General features: G+C 49.2%; 1 protein-coding gene and 1 non-coding gene across 6 annotated transcripts in view; one reads left to right on the top strand and one right to left on the bottom strand.

The window, feature by feature from the left end:
* Positions 1 to 15,852, bottom strand: part of LOC115400550 (pleckstrin homology domain containing, family G (with RhoGef domain) member 2) — a 96,733-nt gene that overhangs the window by 42,568 nt on the left and 38,313 nt on the right. For all 5 annotated transcript variants that reach the window (XR_003932812.1, XM_030108516.1, XM_030108517.1 and 2 more), the window contains 2 exons: positions 6,457 to 6,523; positions 5,305 to 5,351 (listed from right to left, as the gene is read on the bottom strand). Coding sequence is in view for 4 of the 5 variants with exons in the window: in XM_030108516.1 (XP_029964376.1) it covers positions 5,305 to 5,351; positions 6,457 to 6,523 (114 nt within the window). In the remaining variant the exon portion in view is untranslated. The remainder of the gene's footprint in view (positions 1 to 5,304; positions 5,352 to 6,456; positions 6,524 to 15,852) is intronic.
* Positions 15,738 to 15,825, top strand: trnar-ucu (transfer RNA arginine (anticodon UCU)). Its single transcript is given in 2 exon segments — positions 15,738 to 15,774; positions 15,790 to 15,825. It is a non-coding gene; the product is annotated as a tRNA-Arg (tRNA).

The raw sequence follows: 15,852 nt of genomic DNA, 5'->3' as shown, positions 1-15,852 counted from the left end.
GCCCTGCCTGGAGAGACGGTTCTTTCCCGTCCTCATCTGGGACGTCACATGGAGGCCGTCCAGGACTCCGGGTCCTGCTGGACTTGAAACGGGCCATTTGCGGCTCAGACAGAGAAATGAAGCTGTAATCTGTCATGTGAGAAACCTTCACTCTGCATGGAGAATCTGAAGCACATGGCCGGTACGAGAAGACGTTCCTCCCGTCCAACTCGACCCGCAGAGACATCCTGCAGCTGCAGCCTCTGTTCACCTCCTGTCCAACACTCACACACACATCCACACTCTGAAGACATTCTCGTTTTCGTCCAGCGTCTTCTCCGCTCCACCAATCACACGTCGTAACAGGACTCCGGATTACAGTTCGGCTCTGAGGCCTCTCTTCTCCCCGGCCACAGCTCTCCGTCTCCGTCTGCCGGAGAAGCCTCTGTCCACCTGGAGACAGGAACAGATCCTCTTCATGTCTCCAGGATCAGACCTTCAGTGGATTCACTGTCTGAGGAGGGACCAGTGCGGATTAGAGTATTAGTTACTCCTGACAAAATGTAACTCCTTAAGAAATGTTCTACTTCATGTTTTGGAAAAAAGATGTCAGCTCTGTGTGACTCCATAGTCTGTATGTTACAGGGAGGAAGATGCTCTATAATCTGGATGACAGCGTTAGAGCTCCTGCGGTTCGTCTCTATTCGTTCATTTTTTGTCCTCCTCAGTTCCCTCTGTGTTCCGGGGCTCGTCCTCCTCGGTTCCCACGGTATCTTGGGGCTCGTCTTCCTCGGTTCCCTCAGTGTTTCGGGGCTCGTCCTCCTCGGTATTTCGGGGCTCATCCTCCTCGGTTCCCTTGGTGTTTCGGGGCTCGTCCTCCTCTGTCTTTCGGGGCTCGTCCTCCTCGGTTCCCACGGTATCTTGGGGCTCGTCTTCCTCGGTTCCCTCAGTGTTTCGGGGCTCGTCCTCCTCGGTATTTCGGGGCTCATCCTCCTCGGTTCCCTCGGTGTCTTGGGGCTCGTCCTCCTCTGTTCTCTCGGTATTTCGGGGCTCGTCCTCCTCGGTGTTTCGGGGCTCGTCCTCCTCGGTGTCTTGGGGCTCGACCTCCTCGGTTCCCTGGGTGTTTCGGGGCTCGTCCTCCTCGGTGTTTCGGGGCTCGTCCTCCTCGGTGTTTCGGGGCTCGTCCTCCTCGGTGTTTCGGGGCTCATCCTCCTCAGTGTCTTGGGGCTCGTCCTCCTCGGTCCCCTCTGATGAAGCTGTTCTGAGCAGTCGGCTGCTTCGCGGTGAGACGGGCGCTAATGCAAGAACCAGAGCAGCAGGCTTCAGGGCTCGGTCGGCTTCTGCTCTGCATTTTTCCGCTGCTGAGGGAAATCTGCTGGGTTGCAGATTTGGTGAACTCCGGTTTCGCCCCACCGGGAACACGATCCCCGGGTCTTTCTTCGGTTTTGCTATTCAGCATTAATAAAAAAACAAAAACGAGCCAAGGGGCTGCAGGAATGTGGCTCCAGTGAGAGGCTTCGGATCCCCGAACATCCCGGCGTGTCGTGAGCATTGTGAAAACGACATTCGCAGACGCAGATCCTCCGGAGGGAGTCCGGCTGCGGAGGCCGTTCGCACCGCCAGACTCCAGTCGGATGTGACTGCAGCCGTAACGCTGCAGATTGATGAGCTGCAGAGTCCAGAGGGATTGGAGGAGGTGGAGGAGAGGCTCCAACAGAACAGAGGAGAAACAGAGTCTCCTTCCCTCAGTCCTACACAGTGGTGTAACAGTGTCTGTCATTAGCAAAGCATCATGGGAAAATCCAGGTTCGTGTTTGGGACTCAAGTTGATGTATGGTTCTTCCTGCAGCATTCAGACTCTCCTACGAAGCTTCAGAGATGGACTCCAGGTCCACTTCGTTGGTCATTTCTTTCATCCGTAACCAAAATGAAACATCCATTCAGGCCAGAACCCAGACCCACCCCAGAACCAACCCAAAACCAGGCTACAACTAACCCAGATCCAGCCCAGAACCAACCCAAAACCAGCCTACAACTAACCCAGATCCAGCCCAGAACCAACCCAAAACCAGCCTACAACTAACCCAGATCCAGCCCAGAACCAACCCAAAACCAGCCTAAAAGTAACCCAGAACCAGTCCACAACCAACTCAGAACCAGCCCAGAACCAACCTACAACCAACCTAGAACCAGCCCAGAACCAGCCCACAATGATCCAGAGCCATCCCACAACCAACCTAGAGACGAGAACTGTTCCACTTCGGTACAAGTCAACAGGAACGATACCATTTACAGGAAGTTTGAAGAGAAAACACTAAACTTTGATTGCATTTTGAGCGTCGGTTTATTTTACAGTGTTCTGAGCCCCTGAAAACACAACTATTTGACAACGTCTCCCAAAATGGAACTTTTTACAAAACGGTCCGACTCTGCATCCGTGGAAACGGGTTAAAAGGAAACTTTCTCAAGCTCCGACTCATTGGAAGCAGCAGAAATGTTGCTGCTGGCCCTGGTCCTGCTCCTAGTCCTGGTTCCGTTCTCGGTCTACTGGGAGCAGTTTGAGGTTCAGTGTCTTGCTCAAGGACACTACAACATGCTGACCAATGGGGAATTGAACCAACGACATTCCGATTGTGAGATGACAGCTCTTCCAAATGAGTCACAGTCGCCCAAACCCTCAAGTGGTGGGCGGAGGCTGGATTCAGAGGGACTGGGTCCAGATTTCAGAGGGGTAAATGTCCAGATGTCAGGTCCCAGATGTGGTGCAGTCCTGACGGTCACGCAGTAACAGGCCCAACGCTTACAGGACACAACGGAAGGGAACTCCACAGTTGAGTCGGTCAGACTGAAAACTATAAAGTATGAACATGTTTGGTTTCAAACTGAACTGGGCCGGGGTCTGTTCCTGCAGAGTGGAACAGGACCAGCACAGGAGCCAGAGCTTCAGACAGTCTCCTCAGAGTCTGGTTCTGCAGGCCTGGAGTGTTCCCATCATCTCATCTGCTCTCTCATGAACTGAACTCTAGAAAAACGACGTTGCCATGGAAACGAGGCCTAAAGCTTGTGTCCGGCTGAAGAAAAGGCTCTGCCGGTCGTCTGGAGGTAGAGGTGTGGAGGAATCCTCTCCAGGAAGGCCGCTGGCGATCAGCCGAAGCCTGGGACGACGGCGGCCGGCGAGCAGCTGCTGCTTTCTGCCCGACTGGATCAATAAGATCCAGATGCTTCCTCAGAGGAGAACACTGACGGAACCTCCAACAGCAGGAATGGAACAGCCTGTTAGCATGTTAGCTTAGCGACACAGCAGGGTAGCTTAGCAAGACAGCGTGAGTCACATATTGGTGAGCTAGCCGGTTAGCTTAGCCAGATGCATTGTGCTGACCCCTCCCAGTCCACCGACAGAGCTCTTCTGTTTGCAAGGCCTTGCAGTAGCTGGTGTGTTATACTGGAGGAGCGACTGAACACGTGTCCTCCGATTCACTGCAGGTCAGTCCTGACTTCCTGCTCAGGACCTGGGAGGTGATCAGAACGTTCAGTGTTTCAAGTTCAACGCGGTTCGTGGCGATCAGACAACAATAAAACCACTACTGGCTCGAATCGAATCAGTGTCAGTCGTATCAGTGTTTGACCTATTATTTCCACTGAACACACACACACACACACACAGACACACAGACACACACACAGACACACACACACACACACACACACACACACACACACACACACAGGTCTTAAAACTCGCTTACGGCTTTCTATGAACTGATATTAAAAGAGTTGCACAGCTGCTGTCTGACTGCTCCCTGTTAGCATTAGCATTAGCATGCTATTGTCTTTATTCATTATCAACAACTAAGCTCCTGTTTACTCTTCGCTATCAGGCTCTGCTGACACGACGAATGACAAGCTTTTCATTTTGAGACCAGTTGGCTGCGTGACGTCCGCCTCCATCCGTCAGCTCAGTTTTTCTCCATAAAAAAAATCATCAAAGTAAAAGAAACACTTTAATGCTGGAATGAGGCCGTTTGAAGCAGAATGAAAAGCAAAGTGTTGTTTTGTTGACCATGTGTGACAGCAGGAAACACACACACACACACACACACACACACACACACACACACACACACACACACACACACACACACACACACACACACACACACACACACACACACTCTGCTCCAGCTGTTCTTCGTTCTGGTCTCTCTACGCAATTGATATGAGTTTTTCAACAAAGAGCAGAGGAGCAGGATCCTGCCTGTCCGAGCCGGACTCGGCATGCTGGGTATGTGATGGACGCCCGGGAGAAGTGGAGGGGTGTCACATGCCTGGACCCCTGTCCGTCCAGGTCATTGTGGATGATTACATTTTCAGATTTATGATGATCGGCCTGCTGCTGATTGGCTTGTGCTGCGACCTGATCCTCTGGAGGATTAAGAAGACCGCCGTCACAAAAGACGTCCAAGGGAGGACGGTCTTTTCAAATCAACGGGCAAAAGCTGAGACTGACCGTTATTGAGAACTCTTGTTGGACAATTTGGGTTATGGACGATTGAGACGCAAGTTGGATGTCACCATCACTGAGAGGGTTAAAACCAGCTTTTGTCTGAAATGTGGAGAACTGAGCAAAGGAAGGTCAAACGGCTCCTTCCGCCAAAACAAGAACCTTCTGATTGTGTTTGGTGCCCCTGGAAGACTAAACAATCTCCCTGAAAATTCAAGGACACATTGATTGCTCTCTCTATCTTCCCTCTCTCACTCTCAGCTGTAACCCAAGTTCACCTCTGGACTGCTTCGTTCAAGGCCGTCCAACAGCGACCATCCGAGCTGGAGCGCAAAGGAGAGGCGGGCCAAACCACAAACACACCGACGGCTTGGCCACACCTCTTTGTTCCACCTCATGAAGGTCAAGACGGCGGCAAGACGTCCACCCAGGAAACACCAAGTTTGTGTGTGTGTGTGTGTGTGTGTGTGTGTGTGTGTGTGTGTGTGTGTGTGTGTGTGTGTGTGTGTGTGTGTGCGCGTTCTTGTATTTCTATCCTTGTTGGGGCCAAATGTCCCCACAAGGATAGCAAAACGTGGAACGACGTGCCTTGTGGGGACCTTTTTCCGGTCCTAAGTAGGAGAAACAGTGTTTTCTTGACCATGTTGTTGTTACTGAAAAAAGTAAAAGTGCAAAAACATTTCTTTAGGGTTAGGCTTTGTTGTGGTGTGGGTTAGGGTTAGGGTAAGGGTCAGGGTTAGGGGCTAGACATGAATGGGAGTCAATGGACGGTCCCCACAAGGATAGAAATACAAGACTGAGCGTGTGTGTTTGTGTGTACTCACTTTGGGTAGTTCATGCAGTACAGCGTATAGATGTCAAAGGCTTCACTCTGAAGAAAACAGAAGACAAAATCAATCAGAAACAGATCCATCAGAACTGATGTGTCACTGTGGAAAACGACTGAAGTTCCAGACTGAAGGATTTGGTTCTCTGTCAGGGTTCAATAATTCTGATCAGTCGTCCATCACCTTCCTCCTCCTGACGTTACTGAAAACACTCTGAGTCGGGTGGAGCAGGATCAGGATCAGCTCCGTGTCCCCTCCGTCATTTTCACCAGAATGTGATTTCAGCCTGACAGAGCTTCACCTCTTCTCCGTCAGTCAGGAGGAAACTAAGTCTCTTCTCCGTCAGTCAGTAAGAAGCTACGTCTCTTCTCCGTTAGTCGGGATTTCAGACGGTCCAGCATCATGTTGATTCCTTGTGTCTGGTTCCTAAAATAACCGCAGCAGTTTGATCTAATATTCACTGGACGTTTGGCTTCAGTCTGAACAGTAAAACCCTCCAACCTGGAAATCTGCAGAAAAATTACAGAAACAGGCCAGAAAAAAAACCCCCTGCAGAAACAGGACAGAAAAACCACAGAGACAGGGCAGAAAAACTACAGAAAACTACAGAAATAGGAGGACAGAAGAACTACAGAGACAGGACAGAAAACAACAGAAAAACTACAGAAACAGGACAGCAAAAACTTTAGAAACGGGACAGAAAAATTAGAGAAAAAGGACAGAAACAAGACAAAAAAACAATAGAAAATATACAGAAATAGGACAGAAAACAGCAGAAAAACTTCAGAAATATTACAGAAACAAGAGAAAAACTACAAAAATAGGACAGAAACACTACAGAAACAGGACAGAAAAATTACAGAAACGGGACAGTAAAACTACCATCTAGGAGAGACTCCAAGTCCAGCCATGCCACACACACACACACACACACACACACACACACACACACACACACACACACAGGTCATTGACTGGGTGTTGCTCTGGTTCACAGGACGGTGTTTTGGTCTTTTAGTGAATCGAGGGCGGAGCCTTTCAGTCGGTTTACAGGGTGTTTGGAGTTCACAGTCATGTTTCCTGTCAAATAACAGCAACACACACACACACACACACACACACACGCACACACACACACACAATACTCACCCGCTCTACGAAGCACTCTGCGATGGCGGCAGCGTGAGGACTCCTCTCTAAGTCCTCCAGCAGATCACTGAACACACAAAGTAATCAGATTACAGAGAATGTCAGATATTCAGCTTACACACGAGTGGATGCTGAGAGAGAGTGAGTCAGCTGGCATCCCGATCAGACTATCACACCACACCAACCGATGGAACTTCAACCCATATCCAGATTACAGAGCATCTTCCTCCTCTGACATCCAGATTGGTAGGAAGCTTTCAGCAGTGGGATTCGAACCTGCAAACTTCCAAAAGAATGCAGCAAAGAAGAGAGCCCTGAAGAGATTATTTTTTGGTTTTCAGTAACTTCACGCTGGCCCTGTGTTGGATGCAGACTTCACTTCTGACACTTGAGTGTTTTTCTAATCTGACTCCTCGGTTTGAACAATGGCCTGAAGTCTGGCTGGACTCCGTCTGGAGGGCCGTGAATCAGTTTTCAGAGCGGATAAAATGAGGCATGAGGAGTTTGACTTGGCCGCTGCTCCTCTCTTCTCTGTCCCTGAAGTTCAGGGTGAATAAATCAGAGCTGGAGGGGTGTTGGAGCTTATTTCCCCGCGGAGAGCTTTGGCGATAAGGCGCTGACCTCCAGCGACTCGCACGCCGTTTGTTTCTGGCTTCCTGGAGCCGCGGCCCGGTTGCCGGGCAGAAACCGGAGCCGGAGCTCCGATGTCTATCTGAGAACAACTCGAGGAAACGGAGGAGCTGCAGCCCACAAATTCATTTCACATGACGTCAGACGCCGAGACAAGAGCCGGGAGGTCGGAGGGATGAGAGGAAGCCCAGCGCCGGGACCTAAAGAGGGTCAAGGAGGAGGAGGGGAAGGACCGACGGGTCCAGGAAGAGCCCAGAGGGCATTCTGGAGACATGAAGACTGGGAGGAGTGAGGACAGAAGGAGACGTGGAGACGACACGGCGACGTCGAAGATCTGACTGAGAATCAAACACAGAAGAAAGACGGGAATAAAGTCTGGAGCAAATCGAATATCAATACAAAGAAAAGAATGAAAGCAGGAGTTTTGATTCCGCGCTCTGATTGGCTCCTGCAGCTGTCAATCAAACGGGTCCTGACAGGTGAGCTCAGTGTTTCCTCCTGAACCTGATCCTGAACCCCAGTGACCCCTGGTGACCCCTGGTGACCCCAAGTGACCCCGAATGACCCAGATTCACCCCGAGTGGGCCCAGCTCACCCCTGAACCCTGAATGCCCTCATCTGTGGGACAAGAGGCCGGGGGCCTGTTTTTCATCAGAGAGAGAGAGAGAGGGAGAGAGAGAGAGAGAGAGAGAGAGAGAGAGAGAGAGCTGCAGAACTGAGTGATGAAGAGCAGCTGACTGTGAGGTATCTGAGAAATGCTGCTTAAATAAACTGATGATGGAGGAGGAAGAGGAGGAGGAGGAGGAGGATGAAGAGGAAGAGAAGAACGAGGAGGAGGGGGACGAGGGGGAGGAGCAGGAGGAGGAGGAGGAGGAGGAGGAGGAGGAGGAGGCTTCAGGTTCTGCTCCTCTTTCTTTGAACTCTGCAGGTCTGTCGTCTTTTCTTCCTCGGAAATGAGGATTGAATCTGAGCCTGAGACGGATGAAGACCGTCTGTCTTCAGGGGGACGAAGACACCAGACACTGACTCATGTCCACGATCAGCCATTACATTATGACCACCTGCTCACACACGAAACAGAAAGAAAGAGAGAAAGACAGAAATGAAGAAAGAAAGAAAAAAACAAAGAAAGATAAAAGATAAAAGAGGAAACAGGTCAGTCGGGCCTTTTTTTTTACAGCTTTACTCGTTTATTTGGTTCCATTCATTAATCAATCTCATAAAGCTGAATCAGCTCTGAAAGCAGAGGTTTTAAAGAGCTGACCTCAGGAATCAGACACACACACACACACACACACACACACACACACACACACACACACACACACACACACACACACACACACACACACACACACACACACACACACACGGCACCAGATGTAGACATAACAAGCCCAGAGAGACTACATCATCCAGCATAGCTCTCACATGACACTATTCAGCTGTGTGTGTGTGTGTGTGTGTGTGTGTGTGTGTGTGTGTGTGTGTGTGGAAGGGGGTTTTCTTATTTTCTCTCCTTTCTTGGACAGAGACGCAGCGCTGAAGAAAGCAGGTCAGTGGATCCAGGAGAGCGGCGAGCTGAGGTCACCTCCCGACACACTACTTCACTGCACTGAGGTCCGACGAGCTGCAGACGAGCAGCGGCAGGGAGACAGACGGCGAGGGACAGAAAGACGGCGAGGGACAGAGAGGAGGACAAGGCTCATCCGTCCCTCCACCATCAGTCCAACCATCTGACTCTATCATGAGAACCAGGGGCAGGAAGCTGGGACGCAATGAACATTGTGTGTGTGTGTGTGTGTGTGTGTGTGTGTGTGTGTGTGTGTGTGTGTGTGTGTGTGTGTGTGTGTGTGTGTGTTGGAACGGACACAAAGAAGAAAGTGAAGTGTGAAAACAGGAGTCTTCACATCGAGGAAAGGGTCGCGCGTGTGTGTGTGTGTGTGTGTGTGTGTGTGTGTGTGTGTGTGTGTGTGTGAGAGAGAGAGTGAGAGAGATAGACATATTTTAACAGCTTCCTTCCTCACCCCCTCCACCCCTCCACCCCCACCCGTCTGCACTCACTCACTCACTCACTCCCCATCTCTCTCTTTAATGTCCCGCGTCACTTGAATGCCTCACAGACTCAGAGGTTTCTCAATGAGCCTCTGAAAGCTCCATCAGCTCTATCAGCTCCATCAGCTCCATCAGCTCCAACAGCACCAACAGCACCAACAGCTCCAACAGCACCAACAGCTCCAACAGCAAGAACAGCTCCAACAGCAAGAACAGCTCCAACAGCTCCAACAGCTCCAACAGCACCAACAGCACCAACAGCAAGAACAGCTCCAACAGCTCCAACAGCACCAACAGCTCCAACAGCACCAACAGCTCCAACAGCAAGAACAGCTCCAACAGCAAGAACAGCTCCAACAGCTCCAACAGCTCCAACAGCACCAACAGCACCAACAGCAAGAACAGCTCCAACAGCTCCAACAGCACCAACAGCACCAACAGCAAGAACAGCTCCAACAGCTCCAACAGCACCAACAGCACCAACAGCAAGAACAGCTCCAACAGCTCCAACAGCACCAACAGCTCCAACAGCAAGAACAGCTCCAACAGCTCCAACAGCACCAACAGCTCCAACAGCAAGAACAGCTCCAACAGCTCCAACAGCACCAACAGCAAGAACAGCTCCAACAGCACCAAAATGAAAATAAAATGATCTTCCTCCGTAGGGTGGCTGGGTGCTCCCTGAGAGACAGGGTGAGGAGCTCAGTCACCAGGGAGGAGCTCGGAGTAGAGCTGCTACTCCTCCACATCCAGAGGAGCAGCTGAGGAGGCTCAGCATCTGTTTAGTATGGAGTCTCCCTGGGGAGGAGTTCCAGGCATGTCCCAGCAGCAGGAGGCCCCCGGGGAAGAGCGAAGACACACTGGAGAGACGATGTCTCTGCGGTGGACTGGGAACGCCTCGGGATTACAGCTGCAACTATCGAGTATTTTTAGAATCGAGAACTCTGTTGATTATTTCTTGGAGTAATCGAGTACTCTACATTTTGGGCCTGCGTGGTGCATGTTCCACACATGCGCACTGATCCACGCATCCTCGGGGAGCTTTTCTGTTGCTCCAGACTGTTTATCTGCTCTTTTATTACAGATTATTTATAGAAAATGAAGCACATACATTGTTAGTCTATCATCATTTAGTATTACAGTTTATTTAGCCTTTTCTGTTTCTGAACAGAAAACAGGCGGCACCCGAGCGATTACACTTTCACTTTCACTTCTGTCGGCAGACCTTCTCATGCCTCCCGACAGTCTGCTTCCTCCGTCTACCAGTTGTCCATTCTCTGGAAGCAACAGCCTGATGGCTTCAGTGTCACTTTACTGCACGGTTTGTTTGCTGTGGAGCTCTGACGCAAGTGTTTACCGGCGCGACCGGCACGTACACGCAACGCGGACGTCCGCGGATCGATCCGCTCGGACCCCAGCGGACAGGAATTCATGACGGGACAGGTGTCAGTACCCGGTCCGGCATCGCTTAGATATGTCGGTCAATCACAACAATCCGGGTGACACACGCACACACCACATCTCTCTGTGTCTCCCTCACACACAAACGTGCGCGCACCTCATCGCCACATGAGGTTAATTAAACGAAGCCTCAAGGTATAAAATTTGCCTCGATCATTTTTTGTACTCAAGGTACTCGAGTTCCTCGAGCAGTAGTTGCAGCCCTACTCGGAATCCTCCAGGAAGAGCTGAAGGAAGAGTCTGGGGACAGGAAGTCTGGGGACAGGAAGTCTGGGCATCTCTGCTTAGCCTACTGACCCCGTGACCCGGTCCCGGAGCAGCGGTTGAAGATGGATGGATGGATTTATCTTCAGTCCAGTGGAACGAGACTTTCTGAGTTTGACTTTTCGTAGTGCAGTGAAATGGAAACTGACGGCGACTCCCGATGAGTTTTCAAATCATCCGCACACATTTTATTTCAGGGCCAGTTGAGGTCACTAAATATCGGTTGCGTCAACGCCGAGCAAGCGGAGAGGAGAGCAGTTTCAGAGAAAACAGTGACAGCTCTCATTCTGTTAATCCAAAGCAGACGTGAGAACAGGAGGTGGAAGAGAACCGAAGAGCACCCAGTCGGGATCAGTCGAGAGCAAAATGGTCCTGACTGCTGCTCTTCTGTCGGATCACTCACAGGTGCTGAAATCTTTGGTTTCACATCGTGTCCCATAAGACCAGGAAGGACCCGCCGGACTCCACACGTCTTTTTAAGACACCAGTCTGTGTGTTGTGTGTTTATTTCTCCTGACAGTCAAGCCCGAAAACAAAATGAGCTTTTGAGAACTTGTGATTGGACCCACTGAACCTTTTTCCTACATTTTGATAATTTAAGGTTCATGCGTTCATCTAACATCATAGCGGGAGAAATTTAACAGCCTCATTTATCCTGAAAAAAATCTTGATGTTTATTACTTCATTGTGCCTGAAAGAGTTTAAATTTTATATAGATGATTACACATAAAGACCAGGCTTTGAGAAATCCTGAGACTCACTTCTATTGTTCGGACTCTCTCTCTTTATGGTGTTCTTTCTTTGAAAGTTGTTGAAAAAAAATGTAACTCCACATGGTTTCAATCTGCAGTGAAAACAAAGAGGAAGCTCAGTGGAGCTGAGCCGAGCTGTTCTGGGTTTTCCTGAAGGTTCCGAGCAGATCTGTGGACTTGGAACGACCAGAGACACATTTCAGACGTGAAGTTTGGCGTTTCTCCGAGCAACTGAACGAGCTGCCGTCACTTCGGCACAGCGTAGGGCTCGCTGGACTTCCTGGTCCTGGACTTCCAAGACCCAGTTAACGGGACAATCAAGTGAAAATGCATCGTTTTCATGTTTTACAAAACTTTCAATGAAAACAGCACAGTTAGCATGACAGGCCATCAGTTGTTTGCGTTGTAGTGCAACCAGACATTCCAATGGACAGACCACCCAGCTGGACAGTTACCATGGTAACTTAACTTTGAGTTCAGGCTGGTTTCATTGTGACTCACTGTACCACCTTGTGGTAAAAGATATTATTACAAGGCTGAAACACTTGAGGACAGTTTGCTAACTTCAATTTGACGTCTCTGCAGAACAACGCTCAGACCTCTTCCAGGTTCCTGAACTGAGGTTTTGTCACATTTTGTTTTTCAATAATGTTCAGTTAGTTTGTTCGGAACTATTTTGCTTTTGTAGTGGTTTTTAAACATAACTTGGTTACTGGACGCTTCTGATGCATGCTGGCGAAATAAAAGTATGTTTCCAAAAACCGACTGGCCTAAAAAGACAAACGCAAAATCCTGACACACACACAGACCGCTCTGTCAGACGAGCCGGCCTTTCCTCAAATCTGACACCAAAGCCAAAACGCACTTCTCTGCTCTTGGTATGGAAAAACTCCCAGAATGCATTGCAGCAGAAGTTCTGCAGCAGCTGGATCAAACAAGCGTGACACTCCAGCAGTCACTCTGTGAGTGTGTGTGTGTGTGTTTTCTCTGAGAAACATGAAGAATCTGCTGGATCGTATGAGCGCAGCAGCTGTTGTTTTCACCCCCAAAAATCGCGATGCGAAACCACTGTGGAGGGAATCAAACCCGCCGCCCTGGCAGCGGGAGCGGCGTGCTGCGCTCAATTCTTTCCAGTTCAGCTTATCGCTCATTCAGAGCCAGAATGTGTCACCCCACCACATAGTTTCCACACTCAAACACAGCAAGAAAACAAACAGCCTGCTGGATTCTGTGGTTTCAGCACCAGAGCAGTTTTTCACGACAAGTTCAATGTCAAAAACCAAAGTATGGACAAAATAACTCCCAGAAAATCATCTTGGATCAGACTGAAAGCTTCACCAGCAGGTTTGTTGTGATTCGTCTTAGTCCTCTGAATCGGATCCATTCCACAGAGATGTGAGGCTCAAATACGGCGCAGAAACTTTAGTCTTCCTGAGAAATGTTGCCATTACTGGAGGTTTTTCTGGTAAAGCCATATTATCCATCAACTGTCATGTCCATACACAAAGAATTCAATAAAAACTTTAACATCATCGCAAGTGACTCTGAAGGAAGGACAACATGTTGAGCTTCTTCACTGAAAAGAAGGCAAACAAATGTTCGAGTTCCCCACAGTCAGACTTCGCTCTTAAAGTCATCAGTAGTCAAAGTACAGATCTTCGCTTTGGGCCCTTGAAGTTCGTTCATGGTGTCAGGAAGTTTATTTACCACTATGGAGGCATTACAGAGGAGTCGTTTACCACTATGGAGGTGTTACTCAACACCACGGAGATGTAACTTGATACTACGGAGGTGCTATTTACCAGGATGGAGGAGCCAGCTCGTCCTGCCAAAGTCTGCAAACTGACACAATAAGGACTGACCGTCCACTGAGGGTCTGTTCACCATATCCATAGACGGATTACTGCATGGGCAAAGTGGGCATGTGCCCAGGGCCCAAGAGCCAATAGGGGCCCTCGGCCAGGCTTTTAAATTTTTATTGATTTATTCTTTTTGTCCAAAACAAAAAAAAAAAAAAAGTATGTACAACGTCACAACAGTTTGTTTTCAAAATGGAGAAGCGGACGCTCAGCGGTTCGGAAAAACAAAAGCTATCACTCATGGCCATAGAACAGTGGTCAGCAACTGGCGGCCTGCGGGCCAATTTTGGCCCACGAACGATAATGTCTGGCCCGCCAGATGATTTTAAGAATCTGAGGCAGCTGCTTCACGGAGGCAGTAACGCCGTCCATTAACCTGTCAGTACCCATCTCCTTCTAAACTGCCTTCATTACCTGTGAAACACCTGGAACCCTCTGATTCAGTGAACAACCTGAACCGCGCAGCGCTGTGCTGTGTTCAGGGACACTTCGTAAAAGCATCCTGCTGCTAAACGTCTCAGTCAACTGTTAGCTTAGCTGTTAGCCACCGACAAACTAGCTGGATTTGAATGTTTCCTTCGTGCGAAAACATCAGTCGACGGGACGCATCTCAACTTCTGAGACGGTGGAAAGAAGATTTAAAAGCTGAGCGTCTTGGATAGAACAGGAAAAGTTGTTACTGATGGACAGTTCAGTTCTGAGAGGAAGCATCTGAGCGGCGAGGCGGTGGCTTGGAGAGAACGAGGGAAACATTGTTCTGGTAGGTTTAATTTCTGGTTTAGCGGCTGTTTACTGTTCCGTTGTTGTTTTCTCATCATCTTGATCTTCAGGGATCTTCAGGAGTGAAGCTGCAGCTGTGAGGCGTTCAGGTTCCTCAGGCTCTTTTCAGATCACAGGTCTTATCAAACATTTGTAAAAACTCACAGTCGACGCTTCTATATGTTCGTTTCTAAGGAAAAGCGATCATTCACAACATTGAAATGGTTCTAAATTGTTGGCAATACAGAATTATAATTATTTATTAAAATGTTCTTTCCACATTTCACACACATTCTTGTCTTAAAAGTCAGTTATTTAACAAGTTGGTGACTGAAGACAGCAGCACAGTAACTCCAGGCTGCTGTTGTCAGCTGTGTCATAATTCAGCTTATTGTTGTTTTGTTTTGTTTTTTTTACTTTACTGAGTGAAGCAGCCACCCGTCACAAATACAAGCTACTTTTTTAAATGACGAAATTTCTGACACCATTGTTTTAACGTTCAAGATTGGATAGTTGTTTAGATTGGAAAAAACAATCTTCGATGAAGTGTGCATGTGCAAGCACCCCCTCCCCCACATTACAAGTGCCCAAACAAAAATTGGCCCACTTCCAACTCAAGTTGCCGACCCCTGCCATAGAAGCTGAACTGGTCCGAGATTTGGATTTCAATGACATTATCCTGGACTTTTCCTCGAGGAAGGCCAGGAAAAAGCCGGCAGTTTAGGTAAGTTTTGGTGTATTTTATTTGAGGTGTGTTTTATTGTTAGGTGGCCTGGTACGTGCATCAATGCTGATATATGTAGATGGATCATTGGGCCGAGTGTTGTGGACAGCGCCAGAGCTTTTCTTTGTGGTTGTGTATTGCCCAGTGTTGTGTGTGTGACGCACACTCTGTTTGTATGGTGGCTGTGGGCCCATGACAAGTTTGTGTCCAGGGTTGGTGATGATAATCCGTCTATGACCACATCAGTGCTCAAAGTCACGGAAAACACAACTTTTTGAATCCCGAGGTGAAACTTAGCGAAAATGCTCGGGATCTGTCGCCGTGTCAACAGGCAGAAGCGGGGTTCGGGTTCGGGTCTGAGCAGAGGTGTCAAGAAAGTACTTTCCCATGCCATGTTTTTGTTGTGCCCAGTCAGTTAACAAAGGGCTGGGCTGATTTGAAGCACCTGCAACAAACAGTTCTGGGCCCAGGTGATCACAATCAGCCCAGCTCTTCGAGAACTGACTGGGTACATGGAAAACATGGCATGGGAAAGTACTTTCTTGACACCTCTGGGTCTGAGCAGTCTGAGGATCAGACCCGTGGAGAAACGCTGCTGCTGGTCATGAACATGGTGGCTGAAGCAAACAGCAGTTCTGCACACGCTCAGTAGATGGACGATCAGAACAATGTTCTCCAGAGTGTCATGACTCCCAGTCCAGGTTCTCCTGGTCCTGGTTCCAGCCCAGAGTCTCCTGGACTTAGTAGGTTTAGAGTTGACAGTCACTGTACCAACAAGGCTCTGTGGCGCAACGGATAGCGCGTTGGACTTCTAGGAAACAAGGAAGGTATTCAAAGGTTGTGGGTTCGAGTCCCATCAGAGTCGTGTTTTGGGGCTGGAGGTGTGCCTGGC

The sequence above is a fragment of the Salarias fasciatus genome, chromosome 14, assembly GCF_902148845.1.
Source record: "Salarias fasciatus chromosome 14, fSalaFa1.1, whole genome shotgun sequence".
Classification (NCBI taxonomy): Eukaryota; Metazoa; Chordata; class Actinopteri; order Blenniiformes; family Blenniidae; genus Salarias; species Salarias fasciatus.
Note: the sequence above shows the minus strand (reverse complement) of the source record. Positions and strands in the feature narration are given on the sequence as shown.